Here is an 18625-nt window from a genome sequence, read left to right on the forward strand (position 1 = left end):
GAAAGCCCATGTAATTACTTGAACTGAAGGCCCACATGTTTACTTAACTGAAAACCCATGTGTTGACTTTAACTGAAGGCCCACCTGTTGACTTTAACTGAAGACCCACGTGTTTACTTAAACTTTAGGCCTACGTGTTGACTTAACCCTTTCCCACTCAGCGGCAAAGTGAAAATGGCTATGTGCAAACAGCATTAAACCAGAACAGCCTGCGAGTAAACAGCTTGCGAGTAACTCGCAGTCTGTTCAGGTATTATGCTGTTTGCTGCTCAGTATCTAAGGGTTAGAATTGAAGGCTTTAAAACTTGAAAGTGGTAAGAAAGGTCTTCAATTAAATATAACTTTCTAAAAGACGACAAACATGTTAAAATACGTATCTAAGTGGGAAAAGGTTAAAGGCTCACTTTGACTTTAACTGAACGCCAATGTGTTGACTTTAACTAGAGGCCCATGTGTCGACTTTAACTTAAGGCCCATATAATGTTCTAAACTGAAGGCCCACATATTGACTTAAACTGAAGGCCCATGTGTTGACTTATACTAAAGGCCCACATGTTGACTTTACCTGAAGGCCCACGTGTTCACTTAAACTTAACGCCCATGTGTTGACTTAAAGGCCCACATGTTGACTTTAACTAGAGGCCTATGTGTTGATTTTAACTGAAGGTCCATGTGTTCATTAAAACTTAAGGCCCATGTGTTTACTTAAGGGCCCACATGTTGACTTAAACTTCAGGCCCATGTGTTGACTTTAACTTCAGGCCCATGTATTGACTTTAAAGCGGGTATATACGATTTTGTCAAATATTTATGAATTTATATAAACTGTGTAAAAAACTTATTATATATATATTTCAATATAAATTAAAATAAAAGTTAAGAAGAACATGTGTCGAAAAATGCGAAATAAGCCAGATATTTAATTCTGAAATTGAAAACGGCTGTACAGCCGAATTCGCCAGCATGTATACCATACATGTACGATGTGCATCTAAACTTAGTTTAACGGTTTATTTGAATTCCTGCAACGATATCTATTCATACGACACACGAACACTATCTCCGATCCTACTGCAAAGACGAATGCTTCGGTTATTGTAGGAAAATATGTACGTCACTATCGGCTCGGGGCGCTAATTTGCCATTGCTGCATTTTATGAAATTCGGCTTTAATGTATAATTTTTCTTGCCTATTTTGTGTTATTGTAACATATTTTATCAATATATTACAATTTAACACATGTAAAAAAATCGTATATACCCGCTTTAACTAGAGGCCCATGTGTTGACTTCACCTGAAGGCCCATATATTGCTCCTAAACTGAAGGCCCACATGTTGACTTAAACTGAAGGCCCATTTATTGACTTAAACTCAAGGCCCATGCATTTACTTAAACTGAAAGCCTGTGTGTTGACCCAAACTGAAGGCCCATCTACTGACTTAAACTGAAGGCCCATGTATTGACTTAAAATGATGACCCAGGCGTTGACTCCAACTTGAATGCCCAAGTGTTGGCTATAAAAGAAAGCCTGTGTGTTGCCTAACTGTGTTGACTTTTACTAAAGACCCAACTATTGACAATAAAGTTGACTTAAAGGCCCACATGTTGACTTTAACTAGAGGCGTATGTGTTGATTTTTTACTGAAGGTCCATGTGTTCATTAAAACTTAAGGCCCATGTGCTTACTTAAGGGCCCACATGTTGACTTTAACTTCAGGCCCATGTGTTGACTTTAACTTCAGGCCCATGTATTCACTTTAACTAAAGGCCCATGTGTTGACTTCAACTGAAGGCCCATATATTGACCTAAACTGAAGGCCCACATGTTGACTTAAACTGAAGGCCCATTTATTGACTTAAACTAAAGGCCCATGCATTTACTTAAACTGAAAGCCTGTGTGTTGACCCAAACTGAAGGCCCATGTCATGAATTAAACTGAAGACCCATCTACTGACTTCAACTGAAGGCCCATGTATTGACTTAAAATGATGGCCCAGGTGTTGACTTTAACTTGAAGGCCCAAGTGTTGACTATAAAAGAAAGCCTGTGTGTTGCCTAACTGTGTTGACTTTAACTGAAGGCCCAATTATTGACTTTTATAGAAGGCCTATGTATTCATTGACTTACTTAAAGGTCCATGTATTAACTTAAAATTAAGGCCCATGCATTTACTTAAAATATAGGCCCATATGTTGAATATTATTGAAGTCCCTGTATTGACTTTTCCTGAAGGCCCATGTGTTGACTTTTACTGAAGGCCAATGTGTTGAATTTTACTGAAGGTCAATATATTGAATCTTATCAAGGCCTGTGTTTTATCTTTAACTTAAGGCCTATGTATTGACTTTAACTGAAGGCCAATGTATAGACTTAAAATGAAGGCCCATTCGTTGACTTTTACTGACGGCCCTTGTGTTGAATTTACATCAAGGCTCTATTGTTGACTTTAATTGAAGGCCAATGTATCAATTTAAACTGAAGGCCCCTGTATTGACCTTAACCTAAGACAAATGTGTTGACTTAAAACAAAGGCCAATGTTTTGACTTCAAATAAAGGCCTTTGTACTGACTTAAAATGAAGGCCCATTTGTAGACTTTTACTGAAGGCCCATTTTTTTTACTTCAATCTAATGATTTAAAATGAAGGTCCATGTGTTGACTTTTACTGAAGGCCCCATTAACTGAATGCCAATCTAATGACTTAAAATGAAGGCATATGTGTTAACTTTTACCAAAGGTCCATCTATTGACTTAAAATGAAGGCCCATGTGTTGACTTTTACTTAAAGCCAATGTTTTGACTTAAACTGAAGGCCCACATGTTGACTTTAATTGAAGGTCCATCTATTGACTCAAAATGAAAACACATGCATTAACTTTTACCACAGGCCCATCTTTTGACTTAAAATGAAGGCCCAAATGTTCACTTTTACCGCAGGCCCATCTGTTGACTTAAAATGAAGGCCTATGTGTTGACTTTTACCGCAGGCTCATCTATTGACTTAATATAAAGGCCCACATATTAACTTTTACCAAAGGCCAATTTATTGACTTAAAATGAATGCCCATGTTTTGACTTTTACCGAAGCCCCATGTATTGACTTAAACAGAAGTCCCATGTTTTGACTTTCACTGAAGGCATTTGTACTCTAACTGAAGACTTAACATACTCTTTATATACCCCCATGGCTTTATTTGAAGGGTCGGTTATACATGTATTTGTGTATACCTCTTACAAAAGCCTTTATTAAATTGCTCTTACTAAAGGCCATGGTGCTGGATCTGAACTTTTTACATATGAAGTTCAAAGTTTACTGTCATTTATGTAACAATTATACTAGCAGCATTATAAATAATACAAGAAATGAAAAACATGCAAAAGGTTCTAAAGCGCATTTTGTATGATATGTCACATATGATTTATGCACCAACAAAATTACAATTCTGACCAACCATGCATTCTGATAAAGTTAATCCTTATAACACTAGACAAACTAAGGATCAGACATTGGCAATACTCACACTAAACTCACAGAATTTAAAATCCTTCCATGAAAGATCCCAATGTAATCTCACACTGATGAATATGAGATCACATAAAAAATACAAGACTAAATAATAAAACACAGCTACAAGATTATGCAAAATTTCATAAATAAAATATAAAAGGGAAGTAACTTTTAAAATGCATGTAAATCAATAATTTAAGAGAAAGCCACTTCCCTTGACTTTTCTGCAAACAGTAATTTCTGTTCATTTAACAATTATTATGTGAGTTTAATAAAAACAATATAAACATAGCAAAAACATAGCACTGTCTATTTCAAAACAATAAATCTTTCACGAGTTTAACATATTTAATTAAGACAAGCATAATACTAAAACATTTGAGGGAATCATGAATAGAACAATGACTTTTTACAGTAAAACATCAATATAATTAAACTCAAACACAAATATTCATCGTAGAAATGTTTCCGAAGAAACATATGGCCCGGCTCTATGTTACTGGACGCAACTGTGACAAGTGTCGTGTAACAAATATGTATACTTTGAACCCAGCATGTATGCACCAGTGCTTTTAAACTGATACTGCACCTAAAGCCTATTTCACAATTGTGACCTTGAGGTTCAAATGAGGAACATGTCTTCTTAAAAGGATGACTTTTTTTGCAAATGCACTATACAGAAATATAAATGACAGTCACATGAGTATCTACTATCACTATGACCATATAATTACAATCAAGAAACTTAAAGCATCCAAAGTGACCTTGACCTTCAAGCAAGCGCCATGGTTTCTGCACACAACAAGTCCTCTTTTAACTATTAACAAGCAACATGGTTTTGCACACAACATGTTGTCTTGATAAGCTGATTATTTGTGACAATTTAATTTGAAACCCCATAATTTTGGCCAAAGTTATGAGAAGGGCACGAAATGTCCTACACAAAATACTAACACATACACAGCAACAGTGTTTACACTATATGCCCAATAGCCAATGCATCATTATCATGGCATGGACATAATAAGACACAATATTTACGGTCAACAAAACTAAAACCACGACAAATACCAGTGTTAATCTTACCAATATAACTATGACATTGACACATAAAATTACATCAACTGTACAAAAATTTAACCAGAGATATTTGCAAAACATGTATGCCCCCTAGCTTGTAGCACAGTTGTCCGTGTGACCTTGACCTTAGATGTCTTGATTTCAAACTCATTAGGGGTTATCCTTCTTCAAGACCAACCAGCTCACCAATTTATTTGATCATTTAAATTCCTTATATATTGTGGGGCACCAATTGCATTTTACAAGACCCATTGACCTTGACATTTGACCTGGAATCTGGTTCTTCCCTTTTTAAAAGTAACCAATTTTCGTATCATCCGGTCAAAGCATTTTAAAGAAATCTTGCAGACACAAATTTACTGTGACAAGATCTTATGACATTACCCTTTGACCTGTTTACCTCTTCCTTTTCTCCCCAGTAACCATCATGCCAATGTCCATGTATCTACAGAAGATCTTTGTATGTCAAAGTGTTCTCTAGAGTAGACATTACTTACAAACAAAAGGTCTACGGACAACCAGACCTGACGAAAGACCAACTGACTGACCATTGCACGTTCACAATCTTAACAATTCCTATAAAGTACTGAAGCAAACCTACATCACTTGCGACAGCAGTATATATAATTTATAAGCACAATTACTTGGCATATCTACCTACTGTGTAAACATCTGGTAACAAATGCTCTGCGTTGCAATAGAGCTGTAACGATTCACTCATCATTCGATTCGATTTCGATACCAAATGGTCCGATTTGATTATTTTCGATTCTATTCAAATTAAACTATTTGCAGCTTATTTTGCAAATTATTTCATGTTTGGTTTGTCTAGGGCATGAATTAATATTTTTGGTATTTGTTATTAACTTATTAAGTTATTATGTTGTACATTTAAAGTGTTTCATTTTTGAAATACAATTAAAAAGGGAACATTGTTTTATAAGTTACACATTTATTGAACAAAACTTCCTGTTGAGTTATTCTTAAATTACATAGAATGCACAATGTATCACATGTGTTTAACAGAAAAACACAACACAAACAAACATGTAAGTATATATTGAAACAACTTCCAGTTGACTTCTTAACAGAATGCGCACAGTTAAGTAAACAAACAAACTGACTGATTTCAACTTACGTCAACAAAACACGTTTTGCAAGTTGCCTTTGCATCACAACCATCGCGAAACCCAAGATGTTCTCATACCATAACTTTTGATTTTAATTTTGACGGTGCGTCTTTCAGCGTGGTTTAAGAAGCCATTTTATGGGTGATGTAATGCTCAGCATGTTATTCATTCATTCATTGGATGCCATATTGGCTACTGACCAATCACAAGACGTATTACAAATAACAAGACAGTTTAGACGACGGATTTGGAAAGTAAGGTTTTAAAATACAGATCAATCGGAATTGCATTGAATCGAATCGATATTGGCCGTATTGGTATCGAAATAGAATCGGCGGCGTTGAACAGGTTTTTCGATGCATCGAACCAAATCGTTACAGCTCTACGTTGCAACATAATTGTTTGCATTCATTTTGATCTGTTCTCTGATTAACATGGTGTTCACTGATATGAAATAGACGGCCCTTTCTACATGCATTGCCATACTTATTGTTTTGCATTATGCAAGAAATACTTTATAACCATAAAAAAAAAAACATGGGTACCCAAGTTATTTATTGTTTTAAAAATACATTTTGTAGCATCTGTATTTAATAACTATGCATTAAAATGCATAAACATTTTGTTATGCATAATCCAATGGCTTGAAAACTCTACAGCAAGATATTGACAAAGGAAATGAATAAACATGGCATGCAAACTGTGTACAATATGATATAGATCAGAATGAAGAATTGCACATAAATTAAGCATTGTGTTCATAGCAAATAATTTAAACACAATAGCAAAAATATGATTGGAAACTGACTTTGAACGACATTGTTCCAATGTCGATGCAATTGTTCATGGCACATAACTCTTTATGCATCTTCTGTCAGTAAACTCCATGGTATATAGACCAGTGAAATGTGAAAAAAATGGGTCTAATGCAATATGATGTGAGTATAGCTCCAGCCCAGCCTACACAATCTCACATTCTGGCCAGGTCTTACGCTGTCCACAATAAAGTCCGCACAAATTCATGGTCTCATTAGTGGACAGGGTAGCTCCTTACCAGACTTCATGGACATGCAGACAGGTCTGGAGCTACTCTGGCCCCATATGGCATTAAACCCTTTTTTGCATAATGCAGTTCCTATGGCAGTTATTGATTCACCAAACCTAACCATATACTGTTGATGTCTTTGTGTTATGATAAATGCATTGATTTCCCTCAATGAACATGCCATGTACAGAACTATGTCATTACAGCATCACTAGCTGATACACGTGACAGACCCCAAAATAAAGGGGAGAATACTGTTGGAAGATTGTCACAGAGATACAATAAAATCAAAGGAAGTTTACATTTTAAATAAAACCCAAAACTAGAAAATGTATGTTAACATCATCGATGCCCATTACTTTATTTATTCTTTATGCTGGACAAAATCATGCATTGAACATGTCAGATGATTTAATTCTTAACATTACAAAAGACAAGGCCAACACTTCGTGCAACACCATCTCTTCCCTAAGTTGTTGGTAGGAGCACACAAATAAACACAATAATCCGAAAACTGACGTATAGTAAGGTGCTAAGTTTTCCCGCCCGACAGTTCTCTCAAACTCTTCAAGTACGCTTCGTGTATAGTGGTGATAAAACTACTGTCATTCTGAAACAAGCAAAAGTAAAGTTATGTTCTCTGTGATTAGATCATTATGATCTGTGAAAAACGTTTGAAACACTTATGCCATTTATACAAAGAAGCAACACAAATGAATTAATACCAAATTATACTAAGAAGAAGTCAAACACTTTATTTAAACTGGACTGGGTAAAAATTTCAATTGGCATTGATACCAACAACCAACTTTTCGGTGCACCATAATCCTAATTGATAGGACTATTTATTTTGTATTTGATAAGAATAAAGAAAATTGTAATATTGAAAATCTCAGCAGTATAAAGGGCATACAAGCCCTGTCATGCAAAAATGGGTCTTATGCCATATGCATGAATGGTAGCTCCAGACCAGTGTGGACTGAAGCCAACCTGATTCCTAATGAGACCCTGAAACCTTTTCTGACATACAAACACATAATGTAGGTCCTGCAAATATTGCACGCTTGCATAATCTGGAGCTACGCTGGCCACCTATGGCATAAGACCCATTTTCGCATGATGCCAATCATTTGTAAGTTTTATGTTGAGTCAGCGTCTGGCATGTTCACAAGTTTCGCCATGATTAACCTAGATATCTTGTGTTTGAACTTGCATGTTCCAGTTTTAAACTTGACCCTGATAGTCGAGACTTTTGAACTAAAAACAAGCAAGCCCCATAAATGTACCAACTAAAACTTGCCTTTAATAAATACAAAAGAGCTTGTTGTAGTTGTTCCTTGGTGAGAGCTGCCACTGGAAGGATATCAGAGTCCTTGCTTCTGTACTGTGAGTCGACACTGGCACCTGAAACTTGAAGTGGTAACACAAGGGTGAGATCAGCCTTAAGCCTTAAAATGAGCCCTGCTCTAGGAATATGTAGCTTAAAGCACTTGCATACATTGTCATCCAATATTAGCCTTTTCAAACTGGAACAACACTTCAGAATAAACTGGATTTTTGCTAACCTAACACAAGACTTCCTCATACATGCCATAAATTTTCAGACCGATTCCGGGACATTGTGCTAAATTTTACGGGACATTTGCCGATTTTCCGGGACATGTATACAAATAGCGATATATGAAGTCATACATGTATTTTTGGTACGCATTTTTCTCGCGATATCCAATTAGTTAAATTACTGATGTAACTTACCTGGAATAAACACATTTAAGATCAATGCACAAAAAAAACGTTATTTAAACAAGAAGAATAAATTATAATTAACATCGTAAATTGCTTAAACAATTGACAAATTAAACATTTCTACATCCGTTACTAGATACAAGCCACGTGTTTTGCGTGTTTGAAAAGAGCACATGTATATACAGTCCAACCCCTCTTAAGCAGCCAGTCAAGGGAAACAGCCATATTGGCTGCTTAAGCGGGGTGGCCTCTTATGAGGGGGTTGGGTCATAGGGAGTCTGGAGTTGATGAGTGCATGGTCAACTGTTCAATTTTTGTATAAACAAAATGGTAAATATGTGTACATGTACTAAACAATGTATAGACTTAAAATAATTTTATTTCTTCCTTTCTGAAATCAGCTATAAGACAACATTTTCATTCAAAAAATATTCTATTCATCTTTCTAATCATCATCAATATCATCATCATCAGAATCAAGTCAATGAAAAGGAATCATTCTCAGGATTCATTGTTTACACAATGCGCGTTGTATGGCCCCAATGCACTTAAGATGGGAACAGTTGTGAATCAGTTATGCGTAAATAACTCCCGTGTCACTATAAATCGATAATTTAATCGGTTTATTGGAGTCTTATGGCTTTGAATACCTACCGCACGAATTGATCCCGACAGTGATCTCCTTCACGATAAAATCGTGGCCAGTGACTTAAGAGACTTATAATAGCAACCGGGTGTAATCCTCCTGGTAATCGTGCGTTTCATGCATAATATTATAAAAACATTTTTTCGCCGCGTAAAGGGTTTTATCAAAATTAATATTGAAATCATTGTAAATATAAAACAAATATAAATGTTTTGTTTTATTCCCAAATGAGAATAATAATTTGTAATCCGAAACACACTCCCGATTGTTTAATGTTTACGAGAAGTTTACAAATTCGAGCATCGTGTATTTCCTTTGTCCCGACAAAAGCGCGCGAAAATTATGCACCAATGTACAATGTCAAGCCATACCCATTGTTCGAAAGCATGCGTGTATTAATTTTTGGATAAAAACTTTGTAGCACAGAGAACATGTAGATCAGTTGATTTCGGTTAAAAGTTTTGTTGTTCTTTTTAACTTTTAATTAGCCGATAATTGTCATAAATGTGTGCTTGAAATAGTATGAGCTACAAATAATAAATTTTAAATTAAGAATCTCCTTTCCAGTAATAATAGGTGATATTCGCACGTGCGGAAACAAAAAGATCAAACGGTCGCATATTGCTTTAAACCCGATAACCCGATAATCCGCCGCTAATAAATTGCAATTTGCAAACTGGCTGTCAAAATGTTTATCACACATCATGCTTCATTACTACAGAGCCTAAACCGCAGACTTGAAGTACGTATCGATTTTTTCGCCGTTGCGTCTGTGTAATTTTTCCAATGAACATGACTGACTTACTTGCGCGTGACCACTCATATGGGGGGAATTTAACATTTGGGATGCAAAATTGCTGGCCACTGGCCGGAGAAACGGGGTTACCGCTTAAGAGGGGTTCATTATATAGTGTTTATCGACGGTCGCGGCACAGACTGGCCGCCTACACGGGGTGACCGGCGATGAGGGGTGACCGGAAGTAGGGGTTGGACTGTAAACATGAGATAGTTCAGTGCTTATTTAATTTTCAGTCACTGTATACACTTAAAACGTGGACTGCGTGTAACACGGTGATGAATTCAGACGTTGTCATGGGTGGCGCGCGCGGTGTTAGCTATGACGTCAAACTATTACAACTTACATTGTATGCGCTGAGCGTAAAGGCGTGTTGTTTGTCGCAATATGAGTGTGAATGAATCTGACGCGAACATCCGGGTGAAACTGGATTCATTCATGAATGTGCATCGCGTAATCCGTTAAAACTACACAGCCATCAAATTTGAGCAAGCCAATTCACAACGATTTAACCCCTTTTGTTTGACTGTGATTACGAGACAATGGACAAGATTATAGGACCCCCCGTTAATTGATCGATTTTGACACGTAGCGTTTTTGCCTTATCGGACAGGCATTGCTTTGGAGATGACGCAGTATCAGTGGCAAGGACAGATTTGCATGCTAAGATAAGGGACATACAGGTTTTACTGAAATCCGGGAAATTTGACAAATTTCCGGGACTGCGGGACAGGGTATGCATTTCCGGGACTGTCCTGGACGATCCGGGACGTATGGCATGTATGACTTCCTTGTTAAGAAAAAAAACACCATAAAAGCGGAAAGTGTCGTCTCTGATAAGCCTTTGCAGAAAGCACAGGCTAACATTGGATGACACTTTGCGAATATGCATTAAGGCCCATTTTCCTAGAGCTTGGCTTAAATTATTCTTGTTTTAAAGCATTTTTGTCCAAGTATGAACTCGAGCTTGTCCAAGTATGTACTAAAGCTTGTCCAAGTATGAACTAGAGCTTGTCCAAGTATTACTAGAGCTTGTCAAAGTATGAACTAGATGAATTGACAATAAGATGGAGATTTGACATTCATGTAAATTTCACATTGACTTGATTTTAAGATGGTAAAACGATTCACATAAAACCACATTGTTTAGAAAGTAGCCTCTGAAAAACTGGTGCAAGATGAGGATTAATCCCAACCCGAGTAATTCAGTAGTGTAGCCTCTGAGAGACTGGTTCAAGAGTAGGATGAATCCCAACCACAATTATATTAGTAGATGGTAGCCTGAGAGAAACTGGCTCACCTTGTCTGACTGTGACTGGAGAAGCCTTCTGTGTGGAGGAAAGGAAAGCCATCGGGGAGAGGAGCTCTGTAGTCAGTGAGGCAGCTGCCAGGGAAAGTGGGTACTGGAAACAGAAATAATGCACTTTCAATATAGGACTCATATATATAATATTCTTGTAAATTTCATAGATACATGAACTGTCTGGAAAATAACGCTTTATATGCAATAACAAATAAAATAAAAATGCAACAGCAGGTTTTGGGATATCAATGACTGGTCAAACAGAACATTTTTTGAATCCGAATACAGCACTATTAGAAAATACACATAGACATTTTTGCTTTTCAGTTTATTTAGATTTTTTGCCATATTTAACAGTATTTTTGTCAGTAATTATGGTCAGTTAAACTACACACACTTTTTCGGATCAGCTGGTTTACAAACTAACTGAAAACTGCCCTACTTAAACCAAAGGGAGAACACACAAGGTCACAGAAATAACAGAAACAAGGGACAAAATTGTCACAAAACCAGGTTTTCATTGTGAAAAAAAATCTGATAAAGGGAGAAAACTCAAACTGAACTTTTGAAATGAACAAACAAAATTAACCCCCTTTGTAAGTTTGTTTTTTTTAAAAAATCTATTTTTAGTCGTGGCGACCTTGACATTGGAGATATTGATGTGATTCTTTCGTGCGACACACCGTCCAATGATGGTGAACAAATGTGGCAAATGATTTTAAAATCTCACAATGAATGACATAGTTATGGCCAGGACAAGCTCATTTATGGCCATTTTTGACCTTTGAACTCAAAGAGTGACCTTGACCTTGGAGATATCGACGTAATTATTTCGCGCGACACACCGTCCAATGATGGTGAACAAATGTGCCAAATGATTTTAAATCTGACAATGAACGACATAGTTATGGCCCGGACAAGCTTGTTCCGCCCGCCCGCCAGCCAGCCCGCCCGCATTCGCCAATCTAATAACCAGTTTTTTCCTTCAGAAAACCTGGTTAATAAAATGACAAATCCCCACATAAGGGGAGCAAAGCTGGCCTCATATGACATAAGATCCATTTTGCACATGATGAGGGTTATTTAAGAATCATGAGCTACATGTCTTTTTACTAGCCCCTAAATGTGTGAAGTTATGCAAGTTATGCAAGAGCACAATTTATTTCTGCATAAAATAACCCATCATATAAATAATTAAACAAGAGGGCCATGATGGCCCTGAATCGCTCACCTGACTAACCAAATACAATCCCAACCCAGATTTCATCAAGATAAACATTCTCACCAAATTTCATAAAGATTGGATGAAAACTGTGACCTCTATTGTCTATACAAGGTTTTTCTATTATTTGACCTAGTGACCTAGTTTTTGACCTAGTGACCTAGTTTTTGACCCCAGATGTCCCAAATTTCATGAAGATTGGATGCAAACTGTGACCTCTACTGTCTACACAAACAAATTGTTGACGGTTTTTCTATTATTTGACCTAGTGACCTAGTTTTTGACCTCAGATGACCCGAATACAATCCCAACCCAGATTTCATCAAGATAAACATTCTGACCAAATTTCATAAAGATTGGATGAAAACTGCGACCTCTATTGTCTACACAAGGTTTTTCTATTATTTGACCAAGTTTTTGACCTAGTGACCTAGTTTTTGACCCCAAATGACCCAAATATAATCCCAACCCAGCTTTTATCAAGATAAACATTCTGACCAAATTTCATAAAGATTGGATGAAAACTGTGACCTCTACTGTCTACAAAAGGTTTTTCTAATTTTTGACCTAGTTTTTGACCTAGTGACCTAGTTTTTGACCCCAGATGACCCAAATACAATCCCAACCCAGATTTTATCAAGATAAACATTCTGACCAAATTTCATAAAGATTGGATGAAAACTGTGACCTCTACTGTCTACACAAGGTTTTTCTATTATTTGACCTAGTTTTTGACCTAGTGACCTAGTTTTTGACCCCAGATAACCCAAATACAATCCAAACCCAGATTTTATCAAGATAAACATTCTGACCAAATTTCATAAAGATTGGATGAAAACTGTGACCTCTATTGTCTATACAAGGTTTTTCTATTATTTGACCTAGTGACCTAGTTTTTGACCTAGTGACCTAGTTTTTGACCCCGAATGTCCCAAATACAATCCCAACCCAGATTTTATCAAGATAAACATTCTGACCAAATTTCATCAAGATTGGATGAAAACTGTGACCTCTACTGTCTACACAAATAAAATTGTTGACGGACGCACACACACACGCACACACACACAACGGACGCCGGACATCACACGGTCACATAAGCTCACCATGTCACTTCGTGACAGGTGAGCTAAAAATTACTGGACAATTACTACAACATTACAACAAAATAAGTTTAAATAATTTCCAAATACAGTATGATTGGTTACTGAATGGCAGGTCACAAGAGAGGATTACCATATGGGAATGAAATGCTTAATCTCCGGGTCTACCAGAGAAAAACATAAAACATAAAACTATTTTAATTAAAACAAGATGTGTTTGTGAAACACTATGTCCCCGTATATGACGTTTGACCTTGAAGAATGACCTTGACCCTTCACCACTCAAAATGTGCAGCTCCATAAGATACACATGCATGTCAAATATAAAATTGCTAGCTTCAATATTGCAGAAAAGACATTACATGAGCAATTTTGACCAATATATTTGACCTTGAAGGATGACCTTGACCTTTCACCACTAAAAATGTGCAGCACCATGAGATACACATGCATGCCAAATATCAAGTTGCTATCTTCAATATTGCAAAAGTACTCATCAAATGAGCGATTTTGTCCACATATATTTGACCTCTGACCTTGAAGGATGACCTTGACCTTTCACCACTCAAAATGTGCAGCTCCATGAGATACACATGCATGCCAAATATCAAGTTGCTATCTTGAATATTGAAATATTGCAAAAGTGTACATTAAATGAGTGATTTTGACCCATATATTTGACCTTTGACCTTGAAGGATGACCTTGACCTTTCACCACTCAAAATGTGCAGCTCCATGAGATATATATGCATGCCAAATATCAAGTTGCTATCTTCAATATTGCAAAAGTTATTGCAAATGTTAAAGTTGGCGTAAACCAACAGACCAACAAACAGTGCCCCAGATAAGCTGCGTATGCGCGTCTTTCACCCTATTAAAATGTTTTAAAAACGCAAAGAAATACAATATCATGCGTATTGAAAACGCAACCAATTTGACTTTTACGCACATTCCTAAAATTCAATGCGTACGATACAATAGCTTCAATAAAAAATTCTTTGCTCATTTTCGGTATATCCTCTTTGCAATTATTATCTTACTGCGACGTCGCTTTAATTCAGCAAGCGTCTGGATGAAGGAGCAGAAAAACAATCAAAGTTATTCAAACTCTCTGCGGACTAGATTTCATTGTTAATTACAGCATCTGACCAAATTATTTACGACAAACATGCGTTTTCAATCTGATTTAATATGCCGCTCTTTGTGCATGTATTTTGTAAAGCGTCTGTTCTTTCAGTTTCTACAACGATGCGAAATAAAAATGTCGAAGAGGTCGAAAGACGTCCGCGATTGTTGCGCCAAAATATCAATCCATCGCAAACTTATTGAACCAAGAAAGCAAGAGCCATTAAGTGACAAATAATTCGTGTTATTGATTTTTTAAGTTTGATGTTTATATTATGCACAGTTTCAAGAACTAAAGATGTTATGAAACATCAGTTTATGACAGTTATTAAAACAGTTTAAAGTTGTATTGACCTGGAAGATTGGCCTTTATTCAACGGGGAAAGCAGCAAAGATTTTAAGGTACGAATTCTTATGACTCATTTCACCCTATTTCAAGACTGAAATCACCCTATTTTTTTAAATCAATGGGTGAAAACCCTATTTCCCAAATAATTATCTGGGGCACTGCCAACAAACCAACAGACAAGGCAAAAACAATATGTCCCCCACTACTATAGTGGGGGACATAACAATTGTGACGATAAAGAGACTCACATTTTCCTGTGACACAGAAGTGCTGTATGTGGTTGTTGTAAGAAATGCTGCCAATGTTGATGATGCTAGCGATGATGACGATGAATTCAGAAGTTCCCCTGGGGTCAGAAGAGGAGCAGATTTCAAAACCGGCGAGGGATCCACTGTATCCCTGTAGGACATATCAGCGTCCCCGCGGGGGTTCATATTAGGTCTTACAGCACTGGAAGATACCCCACGCACCGGATGAGTGACCAAGGATGATGACAGTGCCTTGGAGGTGGTGGTGGATGGCTGGGAAGTGTTGGCAAGACTAGAGAACACAGGCAAGAGATTGCTGGACAGGATGTGAGGCGCAACGTCAGGCACCCCCGGATTTGAGGTCACATCAGGGGGAGAGGATCTAGACTTTGACATCTCACTTCTAATCTGCTGCCCTTGAACACTGGTGGGTGATTTCTTGGAAGGGTTGGGTGGGGCCTGGGGTGAGGTTCCCCTGTAGGCCGGGTGGTTCGGCGGGGGCTGACTGAGGTCAGGCAAGCTGGGCACCAGGCTGTCACGGGGAGCGTAATCACCAGAGGGGCCGAGCAGGGCCAGGCCCGGTTTCCCCGTGGGACCAACACGCCCCACCCCCTGTTGTTGGCGCTCTATTTCCTCCACCATGGACCCCGTGGACATGATATGTTTGAGTAGGGGAGGCAGGCTATCAGTGTCATCCCCCGCTGTGTTGTCCGCTCCAACCAACGTGCTGGTGGTTGAAGTCATGGAGATAGAGCGGTGCATGCGTTGATCCGAGAAAAACCTTAAACAGAAATACAATAACAGAACATGCATACCGGCACAAAGCATTTAAATAGATGAGCCATGCTCTGAGAAAACGCATGCACGTAAAGTATTGCCCCAGATAAGCCTGTGCAGTCCACAAGTCTAATCAGGGACAAAACTTTCCACTTTTAAGTCATTTCTCATTTAAAGGTAATCTTTTCTTAGCAAAAGTCAAGTTAAGGTGGAAATAGTTATCCTTGATCATACTGTGCAGACAGCACAAGCTCATCTGGGTTGACACTTAACACACATGCATTTAAGAATGTTTTATCAGAGCAATGCTCAAATACATTTTAACCTCTTATACAGTACACACTGCAAGGGACGTATTTTGCAAGAGGGTGCTGGGTACCAACCCTTCACTGTGTTTCTGTGGCTGACCGGTGCCCGGCTGTTTTTGTGAGCTGGTTCCCTGTTGGAGACTGGCTGTGCGGAAAAGTGCATCCAGACTGATCACCCCGGTACCTGGCGTCACTGGATCACAATCCTCTACAACACAGCAATCACAAATATTTTTCATATGCATTTTTTTCTTGAATCTTACAATGATGGCAAAATAATAGAAATACTGTTAGCAGCTTACAAGCTAACAAACAAAAATCATAGGCAGTATGCAGAAAAGAACTCTTAAAAATGAATAAAAGACTTTTGCTGTTTTCTCTGTTGGATCAGTGAAGTCTCCTGAGAAAATATGGGTTAAAGCAGGAGCTTAAAACATTGTCCCAGATTAGCCTGTGAAGTCTGCACAAGCTTATCAGGGACGACACTTTCCACTTTTATGGAATTTTTCATTTAAAGGAAATCTCTTCTAAATGAAAATCCACTGTTGGCAGAAAGTGTCATTTTTGATAAGCTAGTGAAGACTGCACTTACTAATCATTGATGACACTTTACACACAGTAAGCCCATTTTTTCACAGAACACGTCTCATTTATCCCACTTTTACAGCGAAATCGGTTGATTAAAGCCCAGTTGATTAAATTTCATCTATAATCAACGGCAAGGCTATAATCAATGGCACGAAATGACGTCATCAACTGCCGAACCGGGACTACTTTTTCCCACGCACCTCGTCACCTGTATTTGCCAAGTGCATCAATAATAAAAACAATCTCAAATGTGTGTCAATCTTAATGACTTTAAAACAAGGAAAGTAGCAAAAAACGAGTTTTTTGGCATTTATTGTCATTAAAACCTAGTATTAGGTAAATTTAACACTATGCAAATAGGTTCTGTTGTTGTTGCTCCCCTTTGAAGAAGTCAGTTCGAGTTGCTCCCCTTTGACCGTAGAAAACAATCGTCTGGACCAAGAAATCCTGTGTTCATTTACAAGCTGTACTCGGATATGCGTCCATCTGATTTTTCTTCAAAGCATCTTTTCTACCTGGCAATACGCACAAATGACACTGCATCCCGGTGATTCTTGCGTCAACAATTGGGTGTCAACAAGTTAGGTCAGATGCTGAAGGCCATGGCAAAAGACGCCGGCTTTCTCAAGCACAAGAGAATAACGAACCACTCAGTTCGCAAATTACTGGTCCAAAAACTTCGAAATGCAAACATTCCAGCCACTGAAACCATGGCCATAACAGGGCACAAAAATGTCCAGTCCATAACCAATTATTCCAACATATCTGTTGAACAGCAGCAACAGTGATCATTCTTGCTCAGTCCAGTAAATGTAACAATCCAACAGATTCCTCTTGTTCACCTTCATGCACCGAAACTATAGCCGAAATGCAGCCTAGACAACCACTGTCTATCGTCGAACAAGTTGATCTTGATGTTCGCCCCACCCAGTCACTTCACCAGCAAATGTCTTTCTCTAGTTCGAACAACTTTGCCTCACAATTCTTTGGTGCCACTTTCAACATTCAAAATGTTAATGTATATAATTAGCTTAAATCCAAGTAATCTTTGTTATTTCGTCACGAATAACCACATATTATAACAAAGAAGCAAATATTGTGCACCTCGTGATCGACTCGATAGTTGGATATCGAAAGTGAATTGTGTGTGGTGTTAGGCTACGTTGTAAACAAATGTAGTTCCTTGTATATAACAACTTAATGTCATATTGATATCATAAAACTTAAAGATTTGCAATTCAATATGATTAAAATTGTAATTAATAACGCTCGACACTTTGTTACAGAACGATATTCTGATTAAAAAAAAATGATTATTTGATCAGCGGTTATTTTTGGAACGCGGAGTAATACACTGACCTTGGTTACACTACAGTCATTATCAAAGTACGACAAACACTCATGAAAACTTATTTTGTTTAAATAAAAAAAGTTTACTGAATAAAAAGTGGGATAAATAGAATAATAGGTTAGTGTTGATTATAGATCAGGTATATCATGCTCGGCACGAAAACGAAAAAGCACTCGCCAAGGCTCGTGCTTTTTGTTTTCTAAGCCTCGCATGATAAACCTGATCTATAATCAACACTAACCTATTATTCTCTATTTACATAACATGTGTGTCTTTTCTAGAGCAAGGTCATACTGA

General features: G+C 37.6%; 1 protein-coding gene across 2 annotated transcripts in view; it reads right to left on the reverse strand.

Annotated features, from left to right (window-relative positions):
* Positions 1-3040: 3040 nt before the first annotated feature.
* LOC127857646 (mRNA-decapping enzyme 1B-like) overlaps positions 3041-18625 on the reverse strand; it is a 114396-nt gene continuing 98811 nt past the window's right edge. The window contains exons 7-11 of one of the 2 annotated variants that reach the window (XM_052394229.1): positions 16465-16597; positions 15305-16085; positions 11255-11357; positions 8067-8170; positions 3041-7376 (exon numbers count right to left, since the gene is read on the reverse strand). In XM_052394229.1, the coding sequence (XP_052250189.1) occupies positions 7299-7376; positions 8067-8170; positions 11255-11357; positions 15305-16085; positions 16465-16597 (1199 nt within the window). In that variant the 3' untranslated portion in view covers positions 3041-7298. Of the gene's footprint in view, positions 7377-8066; positions 8177-11254; positions 11358-15304; positions 16086-16464; positions 16598-18625 lie in introns of both variants that reach the window. The other variant, XM_052394224.1, reaches the window with a different exon arrangement.

The sequence above is a fragment of the Dreissena polymorpha genome, chromosome 1, assembly GCF_020536995.1.
Source record: "Dreissena polymorpha isolate Duluth1 chromosome 1, UMN_Dpol_1.0, whole genome shotgun sequence".
NCBI classification, from domain to species: domain Eukaryota; kingdom Metazoa; phylum Mollusca; class Bivalvia; order Myida; family Dreissenidae; genus Dreissena; species Dreissena polymorpha.